The sequence below is a fragment of the Protopterus annectens genome, chromosome 6.part0 (assembly GCF_019279795.1).
Source record: "Protopterus annectens isolate FY-2018-M chromosome 6.part0, PAN1.0, whole genome shotgun sequence".
Lineage (NCBI taxonomy): Eukaryota > Metazoa > Chordata > Ceratodontiformes > Protopteridae > Protopterus > Protopterus annectens.
The window spans coordinates 267,208,504-267,233,226 of NC_056737.1; the positions used below are offsets into that span (position 1 = coordinate 267,208,504).

The window sequence follows — 24,723 nt, forward strand, 5'->3', positions numbered from 1 at the left end:
TGAGGATCTTAAGCCTATCCTTCAGTTCCCATAGAGGTTGCTATTCATTATATTTTGTATAAGAAGACAGGCAGAAAAGAATATGCTGGGATATTTACATGTTTCTCCTATCCATGAGAGACAGGAGTGTTAAACCAGGAGTGTATTTGTGGTTATTCATTTGTCTAAATTACATTTGACTAGAGTAAACGTATTACTTTACTTTATGTATAGTAGAAGACAGGTCCATAGAAGCAGTATTCTCTGTGATACAAACCTATCCCTCCAATATATTCTATTTATTTTGCAAAAGAGATTGTGATCCCTTGAGTGGGTGTCCATACCACTGGATTTGTGAAGGTGTAATAGTTCTGACAGAACAGAGTCTCTTGAAGCTCTGTATGTGAGGCAGGGGTAACCTTTTAGTAGCCTGTATGGTACTGAGAAGAGGGATAAGGCTTTGAGATGGTCTGCATAGTTTTTATGATTTAGGCCCTTTTTAGTGAGAATGCATTGTGGCCATTCCAGTTGTGATAAGGTCACGTACATAGAGAAAGGGGTATTACTCTCAGTGATCAGCCAGTCATCCGCAAACGTAGCCATCTACAAATCCTCATGATTTGCTCTGACCTCTGAGAAGTAAATGGCAAATAGGAATGGTCAAAGAACTAAATCCTGGGGTACAGTGTTAGTAATAGGTATTTAGAGGAGGTAGAGACATCCACCCTAACTTCCTGGGTTCTGTTTGTCAGATGATTTTTTATCCATTGAGTTACATAGGGACTGACATTTAGCTGGAAGAGTTTATTTATGATACCAGAGTGTGAAATGGTGTCAAATGTCTTTGCAAGGTCTGTATATGTGGTATGCACTCTTCTACCCTTGTCCATTGCCTCTTTTAAACAAGTCAACCAGGTTAGGTAGGCAGGACCTGCCCTTGATGAATCCATATTGGACAAGGTTGAGAGGTAATTCCATAATAATCCTTTTCATAGTCATACAAAGGAGGCTGGTCAGGCTTATGGGTGTATACTTACTTCGTTCCCTCAAAGCCTCACCTTTGTGCAAGAAAATGACTATTGCTGTCTTCCATTAATCCATCACAAAGCCTAGTTTGAGGATTATATTGAATAGTTTCTGTAGGGTAACCAGACAAGTCATGTTTCAGGATGACCAGTAAGGAGCCTCGTGTGTTACCTTTCCCTATATACTTAGTGTTCTTGGCCTTAGATATCACCTTGAGAACTTTTTCTTGGGAGATTTGAGGGGGGGTTATGTGTGGATATCTGATCTGAAAATATTGGAGAGGAAAGGGAAGTAAAGTTTGAGCTAACTTTGCTAGTAGATTGGCTATATCCTCTGGGTCCAACTATGTCATATATTTAACAGTGGACTCTACAAAGTGTTGAGCATTACTTCTGCATTTTCTAACATAATTATAGAAGGCTTTCTGGTTATTATTCACCTGGTTGGCTATTTTTACCTCGTATCTGCTTTTGTGTGATTCAATCACGGTCATGAGTTCCTTATTAAGTTCATCCAGAGCATTTTTGGCTTTTGGTATTGTGTAAGAAGTTTTTTTTTTTCCTTATGTTATACAGACATAGAAGGGGATTATTTCTGAATTTGATGTTGTATTTATTTCTGAGGGGGTCTGATGCATCCATGCAGCTATTTGCATGTGCATAGAATTTCTCACCCCCATTTTGAATGACACCAGAAGCTAAACCAGTTGTTGAAATCAGTAATCTTTTGTTTGCATTGCAGCATCATTCTTGGTGATGGTACAATACTACTCAAGGCTAGCTCATACCAGCCTCAGATACACATTCTGAGGCTTCATCATATCTCTTTTCACATAGTCCAGGGGTATTTCTCCAGTCATTTACACCCATGTCTACTATGACAGTGTCATATGTATAATTGCGGTGCAAGGACGTAAATGTTTTTGTGCAAAGTGGCAAATCCTGACACCCAACAGGCAGCAGACTGTGACCCTTTCTTTGCATAGCCTGGTGAGTGGTGGATCAATATGGCAAACTATGGAGACAGCTACGACCAAGATATTGGATTGTGTTGAGGTTTGCCTTATGGGCTTTTGAACTGAGTCAGTGTGACTCTTAGACATATGTTTAATGGTGGGTGCTGCCTTAAGTATATTTATGAAGTAGCTGTGGGTACTTGTTCCTTAGGTTACATTTAGTTGACTTTTGAGGTTTAGGTAGGTTACTGCTAAGAACCTCAACATATGTAGGTCTATGTGCTTGGTGTGATCTGTGTGTGCTTTGTTTATTATTGTCATTGCTGACAACCTGCTTGTTATTATGTTGTGGCATTGTGAGAGAGCTCTGCCTCCAATAAGATTGTATAACTGCATCTCTCACACACTGTCTACTGGTTTAAGCAGGAGGTCGTTGTCAGTAAACATGAGACAAATGCTACATTGTCTCTGAATACCCATTTCAACCAGGCTGGCTACAGAGACTGTTGGAAAGTGCAAATCCATAGTTCAAGGTGCTTACTAATGTGGGCTGAAGGGGGCATTTTCCCTATGGGTTTGGGGTTGATTTACTGGAGATGCTACTTACCGAAATCAAACACTCTAAATGTTCACATTAAGAGCAATGATCAACTTACTGTGAACCACAACCACTACGCACAACTACTGAATATTTAAAATACAATACAAATTAGGGGAGCTGGTTGTCTAAAGAAAGTTAAGGCTGTAAGTGAGTGCATCTATACAGTGCAGTCAGTCATGCTACTGTATGATGGACAAAGTCACACTAAATCAACTTATTTATTTTATTTTACATTTGTTGACCGGGCTAGTCTAGCTGGATACATGTCCATTTTCAGTAGAGGCCCGGGGAGAAAAGCTCCAAGAAAAACATGCAAAATTAATATAGAAATTATGACAGATATTATAAAAACAGCAATAGTTATATAAAAACATTAGTGTGTAATTTTTTTTTTAGATGGAACATATATAAAAAAGTCAAAGAAAAGGGCAAAAAGGCCAAACCTACATGCAAGTACTTTACGACAGAAGGAAATCTACTCATCCTCTACCTGCCTTGGAACCAGGCCAAGCATTTTGACTCAAGAAGATGGGATTCAGCAGGTCAAACAGTGGAAAAGCTCACTGAACTGAGGTCATATGTGAGCCAAACAGATGATGAAGCTGCACTAAGGAGAAACAGCCAGGAGCCACATCTAGGCCATTCCTGAGACATCCAAACCCCAGAGAAATGGCTGCTTGAACTTAGGGGATAGATTTCTGAGCCAACGGGACAAAGTTCATAACAAGGAGCCAATTACTGAATCCAAAGAAGCAGTTTCCATAATCCAAAAAAAACAAATAGCACTAGAGATTCCAAATCTGAGAGATGATTAAACTCAGCCAGTGGGTTAGTCAGTTAATGAATGATCAGATTAGAAGTAGTGATCTTTCAGAATTAGCCAAACTGGACATTGATCCACTGGACAAAGATATGTAAAGCAATCCATTTTTTTTGCTAAAAAAAGCCAAACTCCCATGTTCCCATTCTAACATTTTTTTTGCAGGTTCCTAGTCTGTTTGCACTACCTTGAGAAAGGGTTAGATAAGGTGTTCCAGTTAAGTACTGAGGTGTGACTGTTCAAGAGACAGATAAGTAGTCAAATGACTGTCTTTTAAAATGCTATTAGAGACTGTAAAGTCAAAAATATTTATTAATGCTTCTGCATTCTTCTTTTATTGTAAACATGTAAAAGTACTTCAGTAATTATGCATTTGAAATACACTGTGTAAAATGCTTTTAAAGATGTTTCATGTGTAGCATGTTGCTGTGCTTATGCCAAGACTAAAACTAAGCATAGCTGGTTTTAGTTTTGAGTTGTGCATCTGTCAATGAAACCACTTTTTCTGAAGCCTTATGCCAAGACTAAAAATAAACTTTAAATCACTTGCATCCACACCTACTATTTTGTGCATCAATTTAAACACTTGTAGAAAGCATCCCATCTTAAGATACTGAAAGTTTTACACCACTCATCGTCAAACCGCAGTTTAGAAATTAATTCTATACTCTTAGAAATAATGCTAGCATTCAGTTATACAGCCCCCTGTTCATATTTGTTATGTGGGAAAGAGCTTTCTCGAAAATAGTTCCTGATGCTTGAAGCAATCTCCCAGAGAATAATAGGAGTACAGACCTTTCAAGAAAACACTCAGAGACCATCTGTTCAAAGATAGCAAACGCAAGTACTACAGAGACATATGCTACTACAATGGTGTGCTAGTTCTTAGGTTCCACTGCACTGATGGATCCATTACAAAATTTACAGGTTTAGTCTGTTTGATACTACCTTAGGACAACAACTGTGATGCAAATATAATTATTCTTCACCCCCTCATCTTTTTTTTTGTACAGCCATGCAACATTCACAAGCTGATTCATAGTCCGTTATACTACTACAACATATACTAGTGCTGTGAGCTGTGCAATATGCTTGTATAACATTCTATATTGATAATGACATTTACATTGTATACTTAAGCAAGTAACAATGTCCAACAGGGTGGGTGGCATTGAGGAAATTACCATCCCTAGAAAGTCCATTATTTCCATTATAATGCCCACCTTGGAGAGTACTATTGCTCTTAGAAAACGGGCCATTTGTTAAATTGGTCTGCATTTGTTTTAGCATTAGTATACATATTTTTCTATTTTTGATGAAAAACAGTTCCTCCGCCTAATGTTTCATAAGTGCTAAATGATATGTAATTGCAATTTTACATCCAAAATAGGAACACATACATTATTTAATCATTTAATGTATACACACACACACACACACACACACACACACACACTGAGTTATTTATATATACATACATATAAGTAAGTGAAATCTCCTCTACAACACACACTTCATCTACAAAAAGTGTTACAGTTGATCTAAACACATTTCATCGAAAACAAATGACTGAATCACATTTGACAGATACTGTGTAAGGGTACAGAAAATCACTGCTTAAGAGGTTTTTGATCATTGCAATTACAATGCAAATTAGTATTGATTAGTATCAGTTCTGTGCTAATGCCCACAGTTATGTTGTATCTCTAGAAGTCTGTGTTTGTGCACCTGCAGCGATTCATTGTGTGAGGAGTTTTCTCTTTTCTCCAATGTTGTGCATCTGTGGAGTTAGTATATTTAAGGGAAGTACGATGGGGGGTTGGAGTGCCCCCTGCAAAAAAAAAGGGTTGGAAAGGTTATTTGTCATTTAAATGTGTATTAGATGATTTTTTTTTAGATATTTTGTGATTAGATGTACATATATTGTAGAAAATAGAAGCACTAGGAGCCACGAGTCACAGGAACAGACTTTATTAAATCCAATAGCACAAAAATCCACCAACTATTGGGATTTAATAAGGTCTGTTCCTGTGACTCGTGGCTCCTAGTGCTTCTATTTTCTACTGTAGTAAAGTTTTTCTGAGGCACCCTTCTTCCAGTCGTTTGTTTGGTCAATGTACATATATTGTATTACATTATATATTTATATGTACATATTAACAAATGTAAAGGTAGACAGACACTCACACATATGCAAAAACTCAGATACACATCCATACACATGCATAGTCTCATTCATACACATGCACTTTCACACACACACACACACACACACACACACACACACACACACACACACACACACACACACACACACGTACACGTACTCAGCAACTGCAGCCACTTTCTTGACATAGTGATCAAATGAAAAAAATATATACAGTACAAAGCAATGCATCTCATCACCTCAACATACCTCTTAACTCTCTTTCATTTTGTAGACTGAACCTGATTTTGCCTCTTATTTCTACTATATTAATTAGAAATGTGTACTAAATCAGTGATGACTGCTGTCCAAAATTCTTGAGCAAAAATGTTCACACACACCCACCCACATAGCCCCTCTCTCTCTCTTTCTCTCACTGTCTCACACACACATGCACACATATGCACATCCTTTTAATTCAGTTAACTGCATTCATTTTATTTTCCCACTGTTACTAAATACTGCTTTTTAAGTACTGTAGACTGCAAGGGAGAAAATAAAGCAGCAGGTCCTGGTAACTTCTATTGCAGATGTTTCTGTTATTCTTTTTTTTTTCCAATTCTTTTATATTTTTTAACTTATGTTCACTTATGTTCACTAAATATTCACGTTTAACAAGCAAAAACAATATGGTGGCCATTTTTTCTCTGTGCTTCACAGCAGTATAATATGGTGCTATGAAGCCATGAACTTGTACCATGGTTCTCCTTGGTATATTAATACCCTGTTGAAGAGCATGTGTTCTCCAATATGTTATAGCATTTATGTTCTACCCATTTTCTAAGCATTAACTCTACATGCATTCTTCTAAATGTTGTCTAATGTTTTAATTATTTACTGTCACAAGTTGGCTATATATTGTGCATGTAATCTTTGTCAAATGCATTTCTTGGTAGCCATTTAAAATGCTGGGACCCTATAGAGCGAGTGCCAAAATGGACAGACTTAATGGCAGAAAGAACTGACTTACATATACCAAGTCCAAGATGCCATTTCTCAGAACATTCCCTTTTCCCCAAAGTATGGCAATCTTTGAGTTGGCATTTATAAGTTATGGACATGTGAGGATGCAAGGGGAGCTTGCCCCCTGCAAAAAGAAGTTTTAAGGAGAAGAGCAATTTTCACAATTCATTCTTCTCCAGGTTTTCTTTCCTTTTTTTTCAACCTTTCAGCACTCAGCATTTCGAGTCCCAACATTTCAGTAGGGAGCTGCATTTCTTTATTGTTACTGTCTTTACCATTGTGGCCTGGGTCATGGCTGAAAATGGTCCATGGACCAGTTAATTTACCAGTTAGCAATGTATAAATCAATAAATAAACATGCAAAGCAAGCTGTTTCTGAAATCAAACAGTCTCTGGATACAGATAACCTGTCTATAAAATAGGAGATGATACTAGTTTACTGTAAAATGCAGCGTCAGCACTGTTGAATTTTAAACATAGTCAGATCTCAGAATACCAAAACAATAGCCATGGCTATTTCTATTTTGCTATGTTTCTATGATAACAAAAAAGAAAACATTATCATGCCACAAAGTTTGTTTAAATAAAAGATAAAAATCCAGATGCAGACTGTTCTTACTCTTACCTTAAATGGATTTTCCCAGGAGTAATCAAAAGACAAAATAATATCAACCTTCCGTTCAGGCCGCAGCACTAATGGAAATGCAGAATTTATTGCTATAGCCCCATCTACCAGGTGCAGGCATGACGCTGATGGAGTCAGTTGATTAGGGAAGGCATCCATGTTTGTGTCTGAAAAATATTGGCATTTAGTCATTATTCTACATTTTGGTCACATAAATAATTACTATAATTAATTTTAACATATAAAGCAAATACAAGTTGATTTTACCAGACCAAGCTCCATATTACCTCACAACACAGCCATGCTGTTAGGATTGCTGCCTAACTTCATAAACTCATCCTGTTGTAAACAGCTTCCATATCACACCTTACTAAAATAGTACAGGCATTCAAATATTTCACTGTTTAATTTGCCCATTTCTTAATTTTTACAATCTGTTTGATGCATTCCAAGGAATTATCCAGCCTTCCCATTTGGAAATGTTTACAGATCTTCATTCTTTTGTGCTTGAATAGTTTCTCATTTCCTTGTTTGTTTAAGTGGGTGGGTTGGTCCAGGGACTGGTTGTAACCAAATCAAACCTACAGTCTTTTATGACTGAATTCAGCCAGATCAACAGCTTCTACTGATTTCTCCAAATCTTTTGGGTTTCTAATACTATATTGGGAATGAACCCCATTCCTAAGTCAGGGTATAATTAAAAGTTCATGAAATTAATATTGCTTCAAGCCTTTGATCTTAGCAAAGGTGTTCTTCAAAGCATCTGCAATGTCCCCAGAGCTGACTCCTTTTGCAATTCATATGAAGTTAAATGCATTGCTAGCATATCTAAATATGATTGATTATTTTTTATTAGATGCATTATTCCTACTAATATTAGGACTGCCTGGTTATTTTCTTCCACAATGTTGTCATTTCTTCCTAACAATCCTGATATTTTATAATCTGTATGCGAGACACTGTAATCACTGGGTGTAGTCATTTCAATGATCAATGCTACTTTTGTCTTTTTTTCATGCACTACTATATCTGTTTTTCTCACATCTATTTTTTGAACTCTTGGTAATGAGTGACCTCATGTGATGTAGACTTCATCATTCTCTATAACACTTTGTAATTCATGTTCCCATGCTTCACAGACACTTCTATATTGTAGTGTTTGCACAATTCCCAGTGCAACAGTCTTGCCACATTATTGTGCCTTTCAGTGTAAAAGCCCACTGCCATGGGTATATCATGCCCAGGAACAAGGAGTGTGACTGTTTCCAACTCTTTTTTACAGAACCTACATTTGTCTGTTTCTCCCACATGTCCAGTGGACTTTGTAAACCAACATGTACATCTACTTCTGGTTTGATTTCTATTGCTGCTTGACACTGTAATGTTTCTGCTAAACAAAGCAGAGAGGTCATCTTAGATTTCCTCTCCTCATGTTTTAAAACTTTCATGATGTTTGGATCTGATGAAGTTAGCAGATATGTATGTAGTCCCACGACTGTAGATCTATACATGTAATCAGTTTCGAGGAGGTCCATACCTCCTTCAGAGAGTAATGTATATCTTGGAATACTTGGAATACACAGATTTTTATATATCATTTGATAAGCATGAAACATTTTTCTTGTTCTGCTCTCCAACTGATCCAATACCTTTTTGGGCCAGTCAGTCACACCAAAACTGAAGGCTCAAACAGGAAAAGCAAATTGGCTTATAGCTTGGACTTTATTTCCAAACGTCAAGGCTGTTTTCAATATTAGTTTTAGTCTTCTGAAGTATTCCTTACTGTGTTTTATTAGCATTTGTTCATGTTTCACTGTCGATCTTTATCAAATCCTAAGTATTTATACACCTTCTGCTTAAATTCGTTCATGTCCCAAGTTGATATTTTCTTGGTACTTCAACCTTCCTGCTTTAACCTTGCTTTTGTACATTTATCAAAACCAAATGTCATTCTTGTATCATCTGAGAAAGTTTTAACCACTTATGCTTTCAACTCCTCATCTGATAAACTATACAGTTTTAAGTAGACGAGAAGTCTTTAAGTGAGGTTGTTTTCTGAGAACCAAATTGTAAACAAGACCTAATCTAACAGTTTAATGAGTTAAGGACAACACTAAACAGCAGTGATGACAAAGAATCACCCTGGAATATCCCCCTTTGAATTTTTATCCTTGGGATAATAATTTGCCCTTTGTCATGTCTTAATTTCAAAGTGGTTTGCCACGGCTGCATGGGCACTGCAATGTAATTGATCTATGCAGGATGATGTATTTTATGCATCTGTCAGCATTCCTTTATCCATGAAGGTGGAATGCTCTAAAATACTTTTTGGTAATCTATCAGTGCCATATTTAGATTCCTCCCCTGTTTACAATTCTCTTATGACTTTATTTAGCAACACATTACCCTTTATTCCACATGACTTTCTTTTTATACCCTTTTGTTCTAGTTCCATAACAGAGTTTTCTTCTAAATGACTATAAACTCTGCCGGCATCAGTTTCAGTATATAGTTTGTACATTGTCAGAAGGCAAGTTATTACACTATAGTTTTTAGAATGGCTTACAGATTCAGTCTTAAGGAGGAGTATTGATTTTTTTATCTTCTTAACTTGGTTGGTGTCTGTTTGGGATGCACATACAAGTAATTTTTACTCAGGGCAAAATCTGTCTGTAAAGATGTTAATATTTTTAGCAAGAAGTTAGGCATTGCATCTTGGCCCAGGGCATTCAGTTTAGGAGCTTTTCTTAACTTTGTTTCAGTTTCTTCATCCAATTTCATTACTTCATCCCATTTCACATCCTGCACATTTGAACTCCTTACCGTTTCTTTTAGTTTTTCTCTCCATTCAGCATCTTTGTTGTGTTCCACAGGGTCTCCATAAATATTTCTCCAAAATGGGTCTACTTTGTTTTTGGTGATGTTTTTATTCATTTTTCTTTACTTCTCAGTGCTCTATAAAATGTTTTAGAGTCATCAGTGATTGCTTATTTTATACTTTTCCTTTATATTTATCTGCATTTCTTCTGCGTTTTTCTGCCTGTGCTGATATCTTTAGTTTATTATTTGCAATAATGTATGATAGATCCTGGTCTGTTTTATTCTGACACTGTGCATTGTTTTTACCATATCTATTTTTCTAACTATTTTTGTTGATCTGTTCCTACTACTTTATTCTTCTAACAGTGACACTTCTTCATTAATTGCTTTATAGTTTTCTCTGTTTGATGTTTCCATGATGGCATTTTATTTCTTCCTTTCCTTTTCCTTATTGCTGTGTGTTTTTTGTACTAAGACTTTATGGAAGCAATAATGCCCGACAGGGTGTGTGTTACGGCGTCGGACCTCTGCATCCCAGGAAGGGCATTAAGTACACATTAACTCACCCTGGAGGGCATCCTTGCACTTAGACAATGGGCTTTCTGTAAAATTGTTGTGTTTTACTTACTTATGTATTTTTTTAAGTGCTATTTTACTTTTTAATATATTTTTGATGTAAAATAGTTCCTCCGCCTAATGTTTCATACTTGCTGTAGTCTATGTTAATGGTGTTGAAAGAAGCATTTTACATCAGACATATATAAAAATAATAATAGTGCTTAAAAATAATAAGCAAGTGAAACACAACAACTTTACATACAGCCCATTCTCTCTCATACACACATACACAGTCTCTTCTGCTTTTACACACATACATATACACATACAGTCTCCTCTTCTTTCATACACACATTCACTCATACAAGATCAGTCTCACCCTCTTTCTCAATCTTTCACAGTCTCCAGCTGCTTTCATACATGCATTCACTCACACAAGATAGCTCTCACTCCCTCTGGATCTCTCTCTCACACACAGTCTCCTCTGCTTACATACATGCATTCAGTCACACATCACTCTCTCTTTCTCTCTCACTCTCTCAGTTTCTCTCTCACACACACATACACACACACACACACACACACACACACACACACACACACACACACACACACATACAGTCTCTCTGCTTTCATGCATGCATTCAAGCACACATGCAGACAGAAACGTAAACACTCACATTTTTGTTTTTCTCTCTCTCTCTCTTACTCTCATATACCCATACACTCTCACACACACACACACACACACACACACACACACACACACACACACACACACACACACACACACACACACACTTTATTTTAATTTTTTTCTTTTTTTATTTTACACTCGTTAAACAGCAAAAGCGCTGCTTAGCGAGTGTAAAATAACGTCTCGCTCTCACTTTCACTGATATGAACACATACACTCAAACACAGCCATAAACACACACATACACCCACACCCACCTTTTTTTTTAGTTGTTTTCTTTTTTATATTTTACACTCACTAAACAGCAAAAGCACTGCTTAGCGAGTGTAAAATAATGGCAACCTTTCCATTTTTTCAATCCGAACTCAACGTGGCTTGATATGCTGTCGTGAACTAGCAGACTCATTCTTCGCAGTGGGCATTACTTGTACATTAATAGCCTGCTGGAGAATGCTCGTTCTCCCATTAGGGTACTGATGTACAATTTGCCCATTGTCTAACTGTTATTAATGTATCTGCACCGTAATATATCCTAGTTATGTCTGTTGAAGCACATTAATTTCTGTTAATACTCTTGATTAATGTATTAATTTGTTTTATCAGACTTATAACATTTTGGGTCTTATTTACTTTCTTTAATTTATTTTTTTCCATCAGTCTTAATACGTCTAGCCATGTCTATTAAATCCTGCAACTCTTCTCTTAGATTATTTTATTCTAAACTAAGAGTGCATTCTGTGTTCACTGTGGGCATTCTATAGAAAGTTCCAGAATGTCTTCTTGTGACAGATCCTCTTTTGTTGCATCCTACATCATCTGCTGCTCCTTTATATATGAACTCATTGATCCATCACTCCACAGCATTGCCTATTTCTTCCCTGCTGTGCAACTCCAACTAAACTTTGGTACTGGTTTCATACTGAATGTTTCACCTGTTTCTCTTTAGTTTGGGGACTCATTGCTATATCATACTGTGACATTACGTGAGTTGGATTTTTTGCACTAAATCTTTCACTTCACAGGTAATCTATAACTTAGATTTCTATTTCTTTAACTTTGACATTATTAATCCTCTTTCCTACTCCAATCTTTGTTTTTTTCTTATTTTTTCTATTGTGAAATTTTCTACATTCACAGGACTTTGCTTGGATTTCTCTTTAAACATCTTTGGGCTGCTTTTTTTTTTAGTTTTGCTTTCTCCTTTGCATAAATATTGCACCATATCAAATATATTTTTCCCCATGTCCATATTTCTTCTTCAGATGTCTCCTGCTCAACCTGTTTCTCCTTAATTTGAGGACTCATCATTCCATCATGCTTTGACATTACCTATGTTGGACTTTCTACACTAAATCCTTCATTTCACAGGTAATCCATAACTTCAATTTATATTTCTTTCACTTAACCTTTACTTATCTTCTGCTCTACATTCCCCCTCTGAGTTCTTATTTTTTGTATTGTGAACTTTTTCATATCTGGGTGCCTTTACCTGCATTTCTCATCAAATATATTTTGAGCTGCCTTGTTGTACTGATTAGTTTGGCCTTCAACATTCTATAAATATTGTACCATATCAGATTTATTTTTACTTTCTATGTTCAAGTTTATTTTTTATACCTTTAGAAAAAGTCTGGGTTTTATTCTTTATATTTTTATACTTCTTCTGTTGCTTCTTTTTTTCAGAGGGCCTGAAGTTTCTTCTTCTGTGTAATGTTTTTTTATGCATCTGTTTTCTTAATGAACACAAATGTGCATTTGAAGCTTTTAACAGTTTTTCTTGTGCAGGTATTTTTCTTCCTTCTAATTTCTCTCTTTATCTTTCTGAATATATTCTAACTGGAAATATTCTGAGTTTCTTGTGTAATAATAACAATATATAACTTCTTTCCTTTCCTCAACAGTTCACTCTGTAATTTTTATGGCTCTTTTTTGGCCCTCTGCCAGTCATGCTCCCTTTAGCACATAACCCATAACGTGGTGTTCAGTAACAAAATAGTTTTTGTTAACAATAAAGCAGGCTTGTATGCTGATAGTTTTTAATGAATTATGCTATATTTGACTAATGTGTCATGTGAAACTGTGTTTGGCTCATTTGTCATTGAAGTACTGTGTTTGATTCGATCAACAGACTATACAAGGGGTTCAGAAATGGGTCAATCCGGGTATGTATAAATGTGTGAGGAACAGACATAAAAAGGCAAAAGGAGGAAAAAGGCTGATATGGCTACATAAGCATGAAACTAGTAATGAGGGCAAAAAGACAGAGCCTACAAGAGGTGGAAAGGCGGATGTGGGGGAGGGTGAAGGTTGGCCCAGTACAAGGAGGCTAGCAGAAGGGCAATAAATGTGGAAGGGGCAGAAAAAGAAAGCAATGATAGGGATAATTAGAAGAAAGGCACAAGAAAGAAAGAGTTTTAGGTACAGAACAGAAGGAAAAAAGGAAGAGACTGACCCAAGAGACTGAAAAAGTAACCATACCAAATGCACTCTCCATCAGTCTTCAGAATGGAAAACAAGGAAAGGGTTCTGCTAGAGGAAGAGTCTGAACAGAATGTGAAAAACAGTGGACAAGCACTAGGATAATGTGAAAGACTGAGAATGGGATATCCTTAGATCAAATGGAGCACCTCCTAGAATCTTTAGAAATCTGTCCAATGTGCTGTCAGACCTCATTTTTGAGATCAACAATCACTGGCCAGTGAAGTACCTGAATAACAGACACAGTAAGTGTGTGTATCATTGTGCACCGATGGGAGTGTAGGTTGTTAGCTTAACAGAAGAGGCAGTGAAAGTCATAGAGAGAATCCTGATGGGAAAGCTGGTAGAATTTCTAGAAGACAACAGTTTTTAAGACACCAACCAGAATACTGTTTGCCTTTGATAGATGTGAAGAAATGTTAAACTGGACCTAAGTGTAGCAAGATGTAATCTGAGGAGGGGTATAAAAGAGGCTAAGAGGGAGTATGCTAGAAAGGTACAATACCACTTTAAAGACATGAAGGATACAAGGAGACTATGGCAAGGCATACAGGAGAACACAAACTACAAAACCTAGTCAGCACAGCATTTAATATGGTGGTACCAATGCAGCTGATAGGAAAACTGACACATTTAGGAATCAGTAAATATCTCTGTAACTGGATCCGGACTTCCTGATTGAGAGACCACAGAGGGTCTGTTCAGATAAGAACACATCAAAGTGCATTCCGATTAATACAGGGGCTCCAGAGGGATGTGTTCTCAGCCCACTATTATTCACCATCCTGATCCACGACTGCTATGCTAAGCACAAGTCCAACTATATCATCAAGTTTGTTGTTGACACCACAGTCATGGGGCTCATCACAAAACAGGATGAAAGGGTGTACAGAGAGGAGGTGGCACCTCTGATTAGTTGGTGCGAGGGGAACAACCCTGATCTGAATGTAAGCAAGACTAAAGAGATTATCATCTACTTCAGGAAAAGGAGAACAAATCATCCAGTGCTTGGAATCAATGGTGAGAGTGTGGAGAGGATTAAGAGTAAAATCCTGGATGTAGACATATTAGAGGATCTCTCATGTTTGGGAAACACCAGCTAGCTGGTCAAGAAAGTGTACCAATGCCTCCACTTTTTAAAAAGGTTAAAAAAAGCTAAGCTTCTTCCTCATATTCTCTCTACCTTCTATACAGGTGCAATAGAGAGCAACCTCACAGTGTGGTTTGGAGGTTGCACAGTTATTGAAAGGATAGAGCTACAAAGATTGGTGGGGGTTGCACAGAAGGTAACAGGATCCAGTCTTTCATCGATGCAACATATTTATTCTGCAAGAAGTATCCAAAAGGCCACCAAATAATACAGGACAACATGCATCCTGCACATGGACTGTTTAACCATCTGGCATCAGGCAAGAGATATCACAGTATCTGCTGCAGGACTACAAGATTCAGTAGCAGTTTCTAAACTACAGTGATTAGACTTCTGAACTTGGGTACTAGTCCCAGGGATCTGGACACATAATAAGTCAATTTTATTTATTTGTGCAATATATGCTTACATATATTCCAAGTCAGAGCAATATTTATTTATTATATCAATAGTCAGTATTATTTAACTCAATCAAGTGCAATAGTAGACAAATAACTTAGGCATTTCAATCTGTAGTGTGTTTTGTATTACTTTAAATAGGGTAATTAATTTAACTCAGGGGAGGGTATTCTTTTCCTTTCTAAGTGTTGGTAAATGTCTCTGCTCTTTCTTGCATGTATTGGGGTAGTATTTTATTTGTTGGTTATGTTTATTCGGGAACACTACTAAATCTCGAACTTTTGAAATCTCGAATTTCAAAAGCTCGGGACCATGTAGCCGAAACCGCACATTACGAAGGCGAAGCGAAATTCAAAATCCCGATGGTAAGGGATTTTGAGTTAGCGCTTCTGGTGTTGCAGTTCAGGTAAGTATGTGTGTGTAAGTGTGTTTGTGAGGGGCTTTAGTGTGTGTGTGTGTATGTGTGTGTGTGTGTGTGTGTGTGTGTGTGTGTGTGTGTGTGTGTGTGTGTGTGTGTGTGTGTGTGTGTGAGGGGCTATAATGTGTGGGTGTGAGTTTGCCTTGTGTGTATGTCTGTGCGATCTCGGAGTTGGAATATTAAAGTCGGGGGGTGTGGGGGGCACAGGGGGGTGAAGCCCCCCTGCTTATCTTTAGTGTAGGGTGGTTTGTTTGGTTATGGGGGGAGGCTGCGTATATGTTTGTGTGTGTGCTGTATGTATGTAGTACTTTCGCGATTTTGAATTTCGCGCTTTTGACATGTCGGCAATGTGTGATTTAGGGATTTTAGTCTCGGTATTGTGGGCTTCGGGATTGTGTAGTTTCGGTATTAAGTAGTGATCCCATTTATTCTTCTACTTGTATGTGTTACTTCACTTTCCTTTGTAATCTCAAGAATTGAGCTGATGCACGAAATTTCATTTAGGCTACACATGTATAGTTCTAAATGACAATAAAGTTTACTTTGACTTTGATCTATTTGCTGATGATACAAAGAATGGTGTAGTGGGGAGGCTGGGGTGAAAAGTGTAGACACTGAATGGAAAATGCAAAAAGATGACACTTGATGTTCTTTACAAACAACTGTGTGAAGTGGAAATGATGGCAAAAAACATCCAAAAGGATGTACTGGGTATTGGCCACACCTGGACTAGGCCATCCAGAACAAAACGAGAGACTGAGTAGGACAGTAGCAGCAATAAAAATGCTGAAATATATCCTCAGAGGGTTAAACTCCAAAAACCACAAGGTTATTCTTCTTCTCCACCGCATTAATCAGATCATACTTTCAGTACTATGGACAGTTCTAGTGGCTAAACAAGGAAAGGGAATCAGGCTGCTGGTAGAAATGTAGAGAAAAGCCACCAGAAAGATCCATGGGTGGATGGGAAGGACATGGGCAAAGACTAGAGGAATAAGAGCTCTTCTCAGCTGAAATAAGAAACTAGAGGAGGGGCAGGACTTTGGTGCACAAGATCAAATTTCTGCCCCCCCCCCATCCTTTTTTTCCTCCTTTCTCAAAACTCAACTTAGTGACTCCCTTCATTACATTTTCACTCCCTCTCCTTTTTTCCTTTCTCATAACTCAGCCTAGTCACCCTTTCACTGTTCTACTCTCTTGCTCTAATTCTTCCTACCTCTCACCTCATGAAACTATAAGTGCATAACTGCCTGGGCTCCAAATTATACTTATATACTCCAAAATACTTATGTTTTCATTTCATTCAATACTTTGGAACAACACCTTGCTCAAATGTTATTATTCTGTCTTCTATATTACTGTGTTTTTAGTAGTTTTGAAAATTGTATTGTACTTAACTTTGTTGATATTAGCTTTGTATAATTGTATATGGAGCTTTTCTCCCCAGGCCTCTATTGAAAATCGGCTCATTTTGGCCCAATGGACGTTCCCGGTTAACAGACTGCAAATAAATAAAATAAATAAATCATGTTGGAGAGATGTAAATAGATTAGGTTCTTAAATTAGTACTAGGATAACTGCCCTTATGGGCCATTTTAAGCCGAGCCAATTACCCCATGTGAGAATCAAATCCTGCACCTTGTGTTTGTAAGGCAAACATCTTAACCATTATGTCAACCTCCCACAAATAATGGCAGTAATTACAGTTATATAGGTTGATAGGTAAATACTAGGTTGGCTGCTCTGTGGGTCATTTTGAGCCTAACCAATTCCCATTAAAGGTGAAAATTAAACACTGTACCTTGTGTCTGCAAGGTAAACACTTTAACCATTACACCATCCCCCATTTCAAAGGGGTAATACTAAAGAGAATGAGAAGCAGGCAGCCTGACACTCCATAAGTACTACTTTACAGAGAAGGTTTTACACCCACGGAATAGACTACCAAATAGCTACTGGGGAGCGAATTTGCAGAGGTACTCAAGAAGGCATAGAACATGTGAAAGAAGATTAGGGTAGGTGAGAGATAAAGAAACAGAAAGGGGCAGAATGTTAAATGCACTTACTAAGTGGACTATATTAAGTTTGCTGTCTCTTTCTGCCATCAAACAAATGTGATGCAAACCTAAAGGTTCTTGTTTCTTAAGAACATGATAGAAAGCAACATGATAGAAAGCAGTTAGAAATCATAAAGCCTTTTTTCTACCATTACAAAACAAGTTACACTACTCAACAAACCTAGAAACATCTGGAAGAAAATTAACTAATAAAAGGAACAACTTTTAAACAACTCAGTGTAGACAGCAACTTCAGCTGAAGAGCAAATGACCTGTCTCATCTGAAGATTTTTTCTAGGAATTCACAAAGCTTCTAGAAATGCCACCCTGTCCACCTTCAGTCAAGATCACAGTCTCTTTCTACAACTATCCCTGAGTGTCTCTCATTCTGCTGAAAAAAGCATCACAAATGATATTAGAAAACTGAATGACCAACCTGCACTACACAGTCCCCAAGGCCCCTCTGTCCTTTTCTGACTGACTTATTAATATCTGCAAAAGCCACATTTAACACCCTTTCCATTATACACTTGGTTGCAATACACTTCTAAAAATTTAAGGCATCACTAAAACCAAGGTATCAACAGGCATACAGAAATACCTGCTGTTGAATTTTTAATGTCTGATCAGCTTTCAATGTCTACACATCTGATGTCTAGAGACGCATCATCCAGTATAAAAACTGAAAACATTTTATCATTTTTACATACTTTGGTGTGTTTAAAAAGTGCATTTTGGACTTGACAAGTTTCAATTGTACAAAAATGTTCAGTTTAAATTTTTCAACATTTTTGCATTTCTGCCTACATATAACACATTGCATCCCGAGTACTTGGCGATATAAATTATATTTTTAGAACCCCAAGTGGAATAACCAGGTGTCTTCTGACTTTTTTCAGTTACATTACAAAACAGTAAGTATCATTAATGAGTCTACAATGATTGCATAAATGGCATGTAAAATTCTAGTTTTTGATCTGCTGAGATATTCCTGTTTCATTTTTTGTAAATAGGAACATCTTTTGTTAGCAAATGATGGTTCGTCAACCAACAATTTTAAAACATCAGGGTAATAGCTGAAAATAAAACAGTAATTTCTTACAACAGGTTTAATAGTCTGTAAATAATAAATTCACAGCAAATCTTCTGTAGCATTTGATTTCTAGTCACTAAACTTTGAGATATAGAAGCCATGTTTTCAGAAATGAAGACTAATGGATAAAAAGTTTTATCTTATTGTCAGTAATTTCATCAATAACTTGTCCAGTTAAACTTCTGGGAAAAACTCTAGATATAAACCTCAGTGTCAGTTAGCTCAGATTGGGCTAACTTTCCTGCATGAACTGTTTGAAAAAGTACAGTGTTTTTTTTTTTCAAAGGTATGCATATAAGTGTAAAAAGCAGTCATATCAAGTTATATCAGGGGGATGTTCAGCATTATGTAAACTCTTGTGACTTGAGACTCTGTTTTAAGCTTTCTTGTAAAAACATTGTTACCACACAAACTGACAGAGAAGTGTATTCCAAGGTCAATACTTTAAATTATTTTAATGATGCTATTTTCTTAATGTCCTATTCTGATTATATTTTGATGAATGAAAAAGACAAGATGGCTTACAATGATAAGAAAATATGTGATTGCACTTGTTGTATTATCTATTACTACGTTTATCCAGTTTCTTCATTTTACAAACAAAAACATTATTCTGTTGTAGTAGCTTCTTCTTATGCTTAATGTAAGCTAATGTCCCAGTTCTCCAGACTGTTCTCTTACAACAATCTAAACCTCAAAATAATTCTCTTTGTATATAACCTGCTCATTGAGAGATCACTGCCATGCAAAATTGCTACCAGAAGTCAGATGACCTCTGTAAATTATTAAACTAGATCACCCAGAATGGTAATTTACTCATCCCCCATAAAACAAAGTCAGTGACCTTTGGCTTCCTCCACAGCTCAAACCTATTTTGCCCTACAGGTACATCAATTACTTTTTTAGGAATCAAGTTTAAAACCATACCTCACTTTAAATATCTTTGTTTTTGTTTGGGTAATTTCCTAATACTTGACATCAACATTAAGTCAGACATTCCCCAGGAGTCACTAATCCTCTGTGTAAGACTAGATTAGTCTTACACAGAAACACCAGTCTAAGAGTAAGACAGCAGCACGCCATGCATATTAATGAGGGCATGCTGCCTCAACTCTAAGGCTAACACGGAGCGTGCACGAGTGCAGGGGAGGGGGCATGTCGGACTGCCGAGCAGTCCAAACATACACACCCCTGCAAGTCTCTCAATTGGGAAATGTCAACTGACATGAGCAAGTCCGCTCAAATGTGTACATACCCAGCACTACACTCCCCCACATTCTAAACCCCTGTACAATTATAAAATGTAAAACTTTTATTTATTTTTTTTATTATTCCCGATATAGCTGCCCGTATTTGCATGTCTTTGCGTGGGTTTGCCCATTGCTTAGCTACAGTTAGCAGTTTAGACATCGAAGAGGATAATAAGAAACGTATATGCAAATTAAGCAAAATAGCAATAGAGTAGTGGTAGAGCCTTCACACAAAGAAGAGGCATTCCCAGTTCAAGTCCCACCACTCCCCTTTCTATTTTCTGTTGGAAATCTGTATATAAAAATAATTCCTGACATTTATCATTTAAATTTTAGCATTGAAATGGCCTATGTAGTAGTGAACTAATTTTATATATATATATATATATATATATATATATATATATATATATATATGTATATATATATATGAAGGTGAAATGGTTATGCATACTGATGGATGTATAAGTAACATATCTTAAGCAATGTGAAGCACTGCTAAGCAAAGTTTACCAGTATTAAGCATATTTAAATATAATTGCTCATAGCTGAGCACTGTGTTAACTAGCGCAATAACTTTGTGCGGAGCTGCGATCATGCAAACTAGTGCAAACAGAACATGTTTGAGTGTAGCTGCACACCACACTAACCAGTGCAACGTTGGGCAACGCAGAGCAATGTCGAGCAACGTAGAGCAACGTTGGGCAAAGTTGAGCAAAGTCGGCTAAAGACAGCCACACCTCCTAGCCGGTCTGGCCAGTAGTAAAATAAAAAGCAATGACAGGCCTCGAACCCGGGATACTGTGCACCATAATCACAGTACTGAACCACTAAGCCATGACAGCTTTTCATACGCATGCACTTTCAACACACACATACATATCAATGGAGGTTTACCCATTGCTAAGCAGGTGTGCCTTCACCTGAGTTTTTTCAAAACTGGCCATTCACAAATAAGTGCGGGAAATGATGCATATTTAAGCTCCATAGGCGAGAATACTTGCCATAACTGTATGTAGCTCCCATCTGCAGGCAGAAATGGCCAGTGCTGGAGAGGGCTCTCATTTTTGAGCACAACGATGGGGCATTGAGGAGTCAAAAGTAATGGTTTGGCTCCTTGTCCATAATCATGAGGATAGACTCCTGTGGGGCCAATACCAGGGCACCCAATACAAAGCGGAAGCCTGGGACCATCTAGCTCATGAACTCACCAGTGCCACAGGTGTCCCTTGGACTGGGGAGCAGGTCAGACACCACCACGCAGATCTGAAGAGATGCAAGGCAGATCAACTGGACCAGTGGATCCAGGAGGCCCGTGAGATGGAAAATGCCCCACTACTGAGTAAGTAGCCATGGAATTAAGTATGTAAGAATTGCTATTCTAGTGTATACTATGGATAGGTATGTCTCAATATCACTTCATTTACTTCACAGCTGCAGGTGTCCATGCTGCAAATCAGCAAGTCTATGCAGATAGGCTGCGCCACCAGGCAGGTTAGTAATTATTCTGCTTGTACTGTTATGTAAAATAAATGAGAGAGTCTAAAAAAAGTGTTTTAACACAATAAATAAAGGTATAATAATTCTATAATAATTATTCTGCATGTACTGTTATATAAAGTAAATGAGAGAGCCTCTAGAAAAGTGTTTTAAGTCTTTAATAAAGGTATAATTCCTGGAGTGTGTCTGTGTCATTTTCTTTGATATGTTGTTGTACTCTTGCATTATAGAGATAGTACTGTTGTATTAAGTGCTGTTAACACACAGTTGGGTAGGCCCATATAAAGTGGATGAAGGGAGTGCCAGTAGCTTTTAAGCATATTTACAGTCCTCAACTGTTGGTTCATGCCCAGCATGTACAGGTTAATCTGGCACATGAATAGCTTGGTATTGTGTTCCCAAGAAATGTCATTGTGCTGGCAGAAATGTAGGGAGCTGTTAACATATAACTGATAATTTCACCTAAACATAACTAGATAAGTATAGGAAAGTAGAGCTGTCAGTGTACCATCTCAGCAGTAGTGTGTCTGAGAAACTCACAAAATATGTATCAGTAACATCTGCATCCCGGACAGTTTGTATGTCAGATACAGCCCATGTATATAAAGATCTAGCAAAACCCATTTCACAAGTTAAGGACAATTGGGTAGTGTAATAATACATGTAGGAGACATATAACTGCAGTTAATAGGAATGTAGCGTAAACTAGAAGGATATATAAGTTGTTAATGGAGCTATCATTTTCCACCCTACTGTATGTGCATAAAAATGCAATTCCACACCTCAATGGGTATGTCTAATCTCAAAACATTTGTTGGGACATATGTCCTATTGATTTATAAATATCTGCATTTATTTAGATGCATGTGCCCTGTTCAAATACCACAATATTGGTGGCCTGTTGCCATCAATTAAACCTGCATGCTGTTGTAATGTCCACTGTTGTTCTATATATACATGTGTCATGCTTGCTGTTCAAATCTTGGAACTCTGGTGTGTTGGGTAAATGGGAATACTTCTGCATGTTGTTATAACTAATTGGGAATGTTGTTGACTGTTACTAACCCATATTTTCATTAAATCCTCCTAAACATAGAACGTATGGGAAGGCCGGTCCCAGCGGACCCACATGTCCCACCTCAACTGGCGATGGCACCTGGTACCAGCAGGTCTGCTGCCCAGCCTGGGACCTCCTCCTCCATTGCCCTGTGCCACCTTTGCGCGAGTGTGCGCCTGTGTGCGCTTGTTTGCTCTTAGCTAAGCATTGCTAAGCATCGCACAAACCCGCGCAAACCTGCTTACAACTGTATAAAAGTGCCTTAGTCACTCTGTATTTCAGGGCTCTTGTTCTGCTCAGCAGGAAAATAAAACACCTCTGTCAGTCTCCAACCCCAGACCTTGTACACACTACACTGCATGAAGTACCGCTAAGCCACGCTAGACGTACAACAAGTTGGTTCTGAAATAAATATATTATGCATCAGAATGAGTGAATGTAAATGAAAAATAGGAATGCCATAACACAAATCTTGTTCTGTGGATCTTTACCAGCAGTTGTTGTGGAATTGCATTACTTGACTGTGAAAAGAGAACCAGCCATTCTAGCAGGAAATAATGTTACAGCAGCACTTTACAACCCCCACACAGTATCAAAGCAGGACAAACACTGGCATATCTGATTAGGGCAGAGGCCATACTTCCCAACTGTGACTAATTTTCAGGGATGTCCCTGATTTTGAAACAAATTCTAGCTGTGTCCCTCTGAATCCCTCTGAAAAGTACCGATGTTAGGCAGAAAGGTGGGGAATTACACTTAATGAATAATGGCAATAAGTAGGAGTTAGACACTGCTTGTACTTCAGAAAAGGTGTATTAATCCATATGCTCTGGTTCTCTCAAAGTCTCAACCTAATATATCTAATATTTTAAAGGTGTACCTCACTTATACCTACTTTTCCCTGAATCTGTTCAAATATGTACCTGAGTGTTTGAGAGGCCTGGCAGAGGCAGAAACACACAGGCATATCAGCTTTTCTGCTGTTACACACTGTGCAAATAGCTTTGGAAGGAGTTCCAGAAGCATACCCTTATGCAGGAGTACAACACTGAAATACCAAAGGATGTAGCCATGTACGGTAGCAACCAACTGCGACAATGCCATTGTTCCAGTGCTTAAAAGACTGGTGTGGTGCACAGACAAAGAATAACAGGCTAACCTCTGGCTACCATCTGGATAGGTCCACGGTTGGGAGCTACGCAGACAGACTACTTGCCTTGATAAACTAACAGGTACACAGCAACCCTTTAAGTCCAGCAAGATAAAATTCACACAATATTACATAATGTTCTCTGTACCTCTGCACCCCTACCCAAATGTACAATATACCTGTGTGTTCAGGGTCTACCAAGGATGTAGGTAGGCATACTCAGTACTGAAATGTGTCCAGTTTTCTTGAGCAGCCTGTGCTAATGTCAACACTAAAAGAGCACAAACTGTTCAGAAGTGAGTAAATTAATATTCACAGTATAGCAGTTCACAAACAGTTCATGTGCCAAAAGAATACATCTCAATAACTACTTTTGTATGGCAGTTAATTGTATAATTAGAAAAGAAAGTACACATACCTATGTATCTTGTGTTAGCATTTGGAGGGGTAAGTACAATTCTACACTGACAAGTGTGTACTGGAAGCAGCAACATTCAGGTCTGAGTACAACATTCAAATCACTGGCTACACCCCTGGCTTCAGATATAAGAACTATACCAACCTTCTGACTTAAACAACAATGTCCACAGCAAACAAGCATGATCCCCATTTTGGAAAGCTGAAAGGGCTACGCCTACCTGAGTTAGCAATTTATAGCATTGGGTTGCTATGACAGTGATTACTGCAATTACCACACAGCAGGCTGCATGCAATTAGCAAATGGTGGCCACCAACTGGTGCAGAGGCCATCACATGCACATGTGCAAATACCTATAAAAGCAGGCTGTAATTGCTGCCCACAAACTCAATCACTCTATTGCAGAAACTGAGAGAGAGAGAGAGAGAGAGAGAGAGAGAGAGAGAGAGAGAGAGAGAGAGAGAGAGAGAGAGAGAGAATGAAAAGCAAAAGGAAAACGGAAA

The 24,723-nt window shown here is 37.8% G+C and overlaps 1 protein-coding gene across 1 annotated transcript in view; it reads right to left on the reverse strand.

Moving 5' to 3' along the window:
• The window catches only part of LOC122804254 (cytosolic phospholipase A2 zeta-like), a 1,019,603-nt gene that overhangs the window by 228,586 nt on the left and 766,294 nt on the right, over window positions 1-24,723 (reverse strand). Inside the window, exon 18 of the mRNA XM_044074015.1 lies at window positions 7,176-7,342. Coding sequence (XP_043929950.1) covers window positions 7,176-7,342 — 167 coding nt within the window. The remainder of the gene's footprint in view (window positions 1-7,175; window positions 7,343-24,723) is intronic.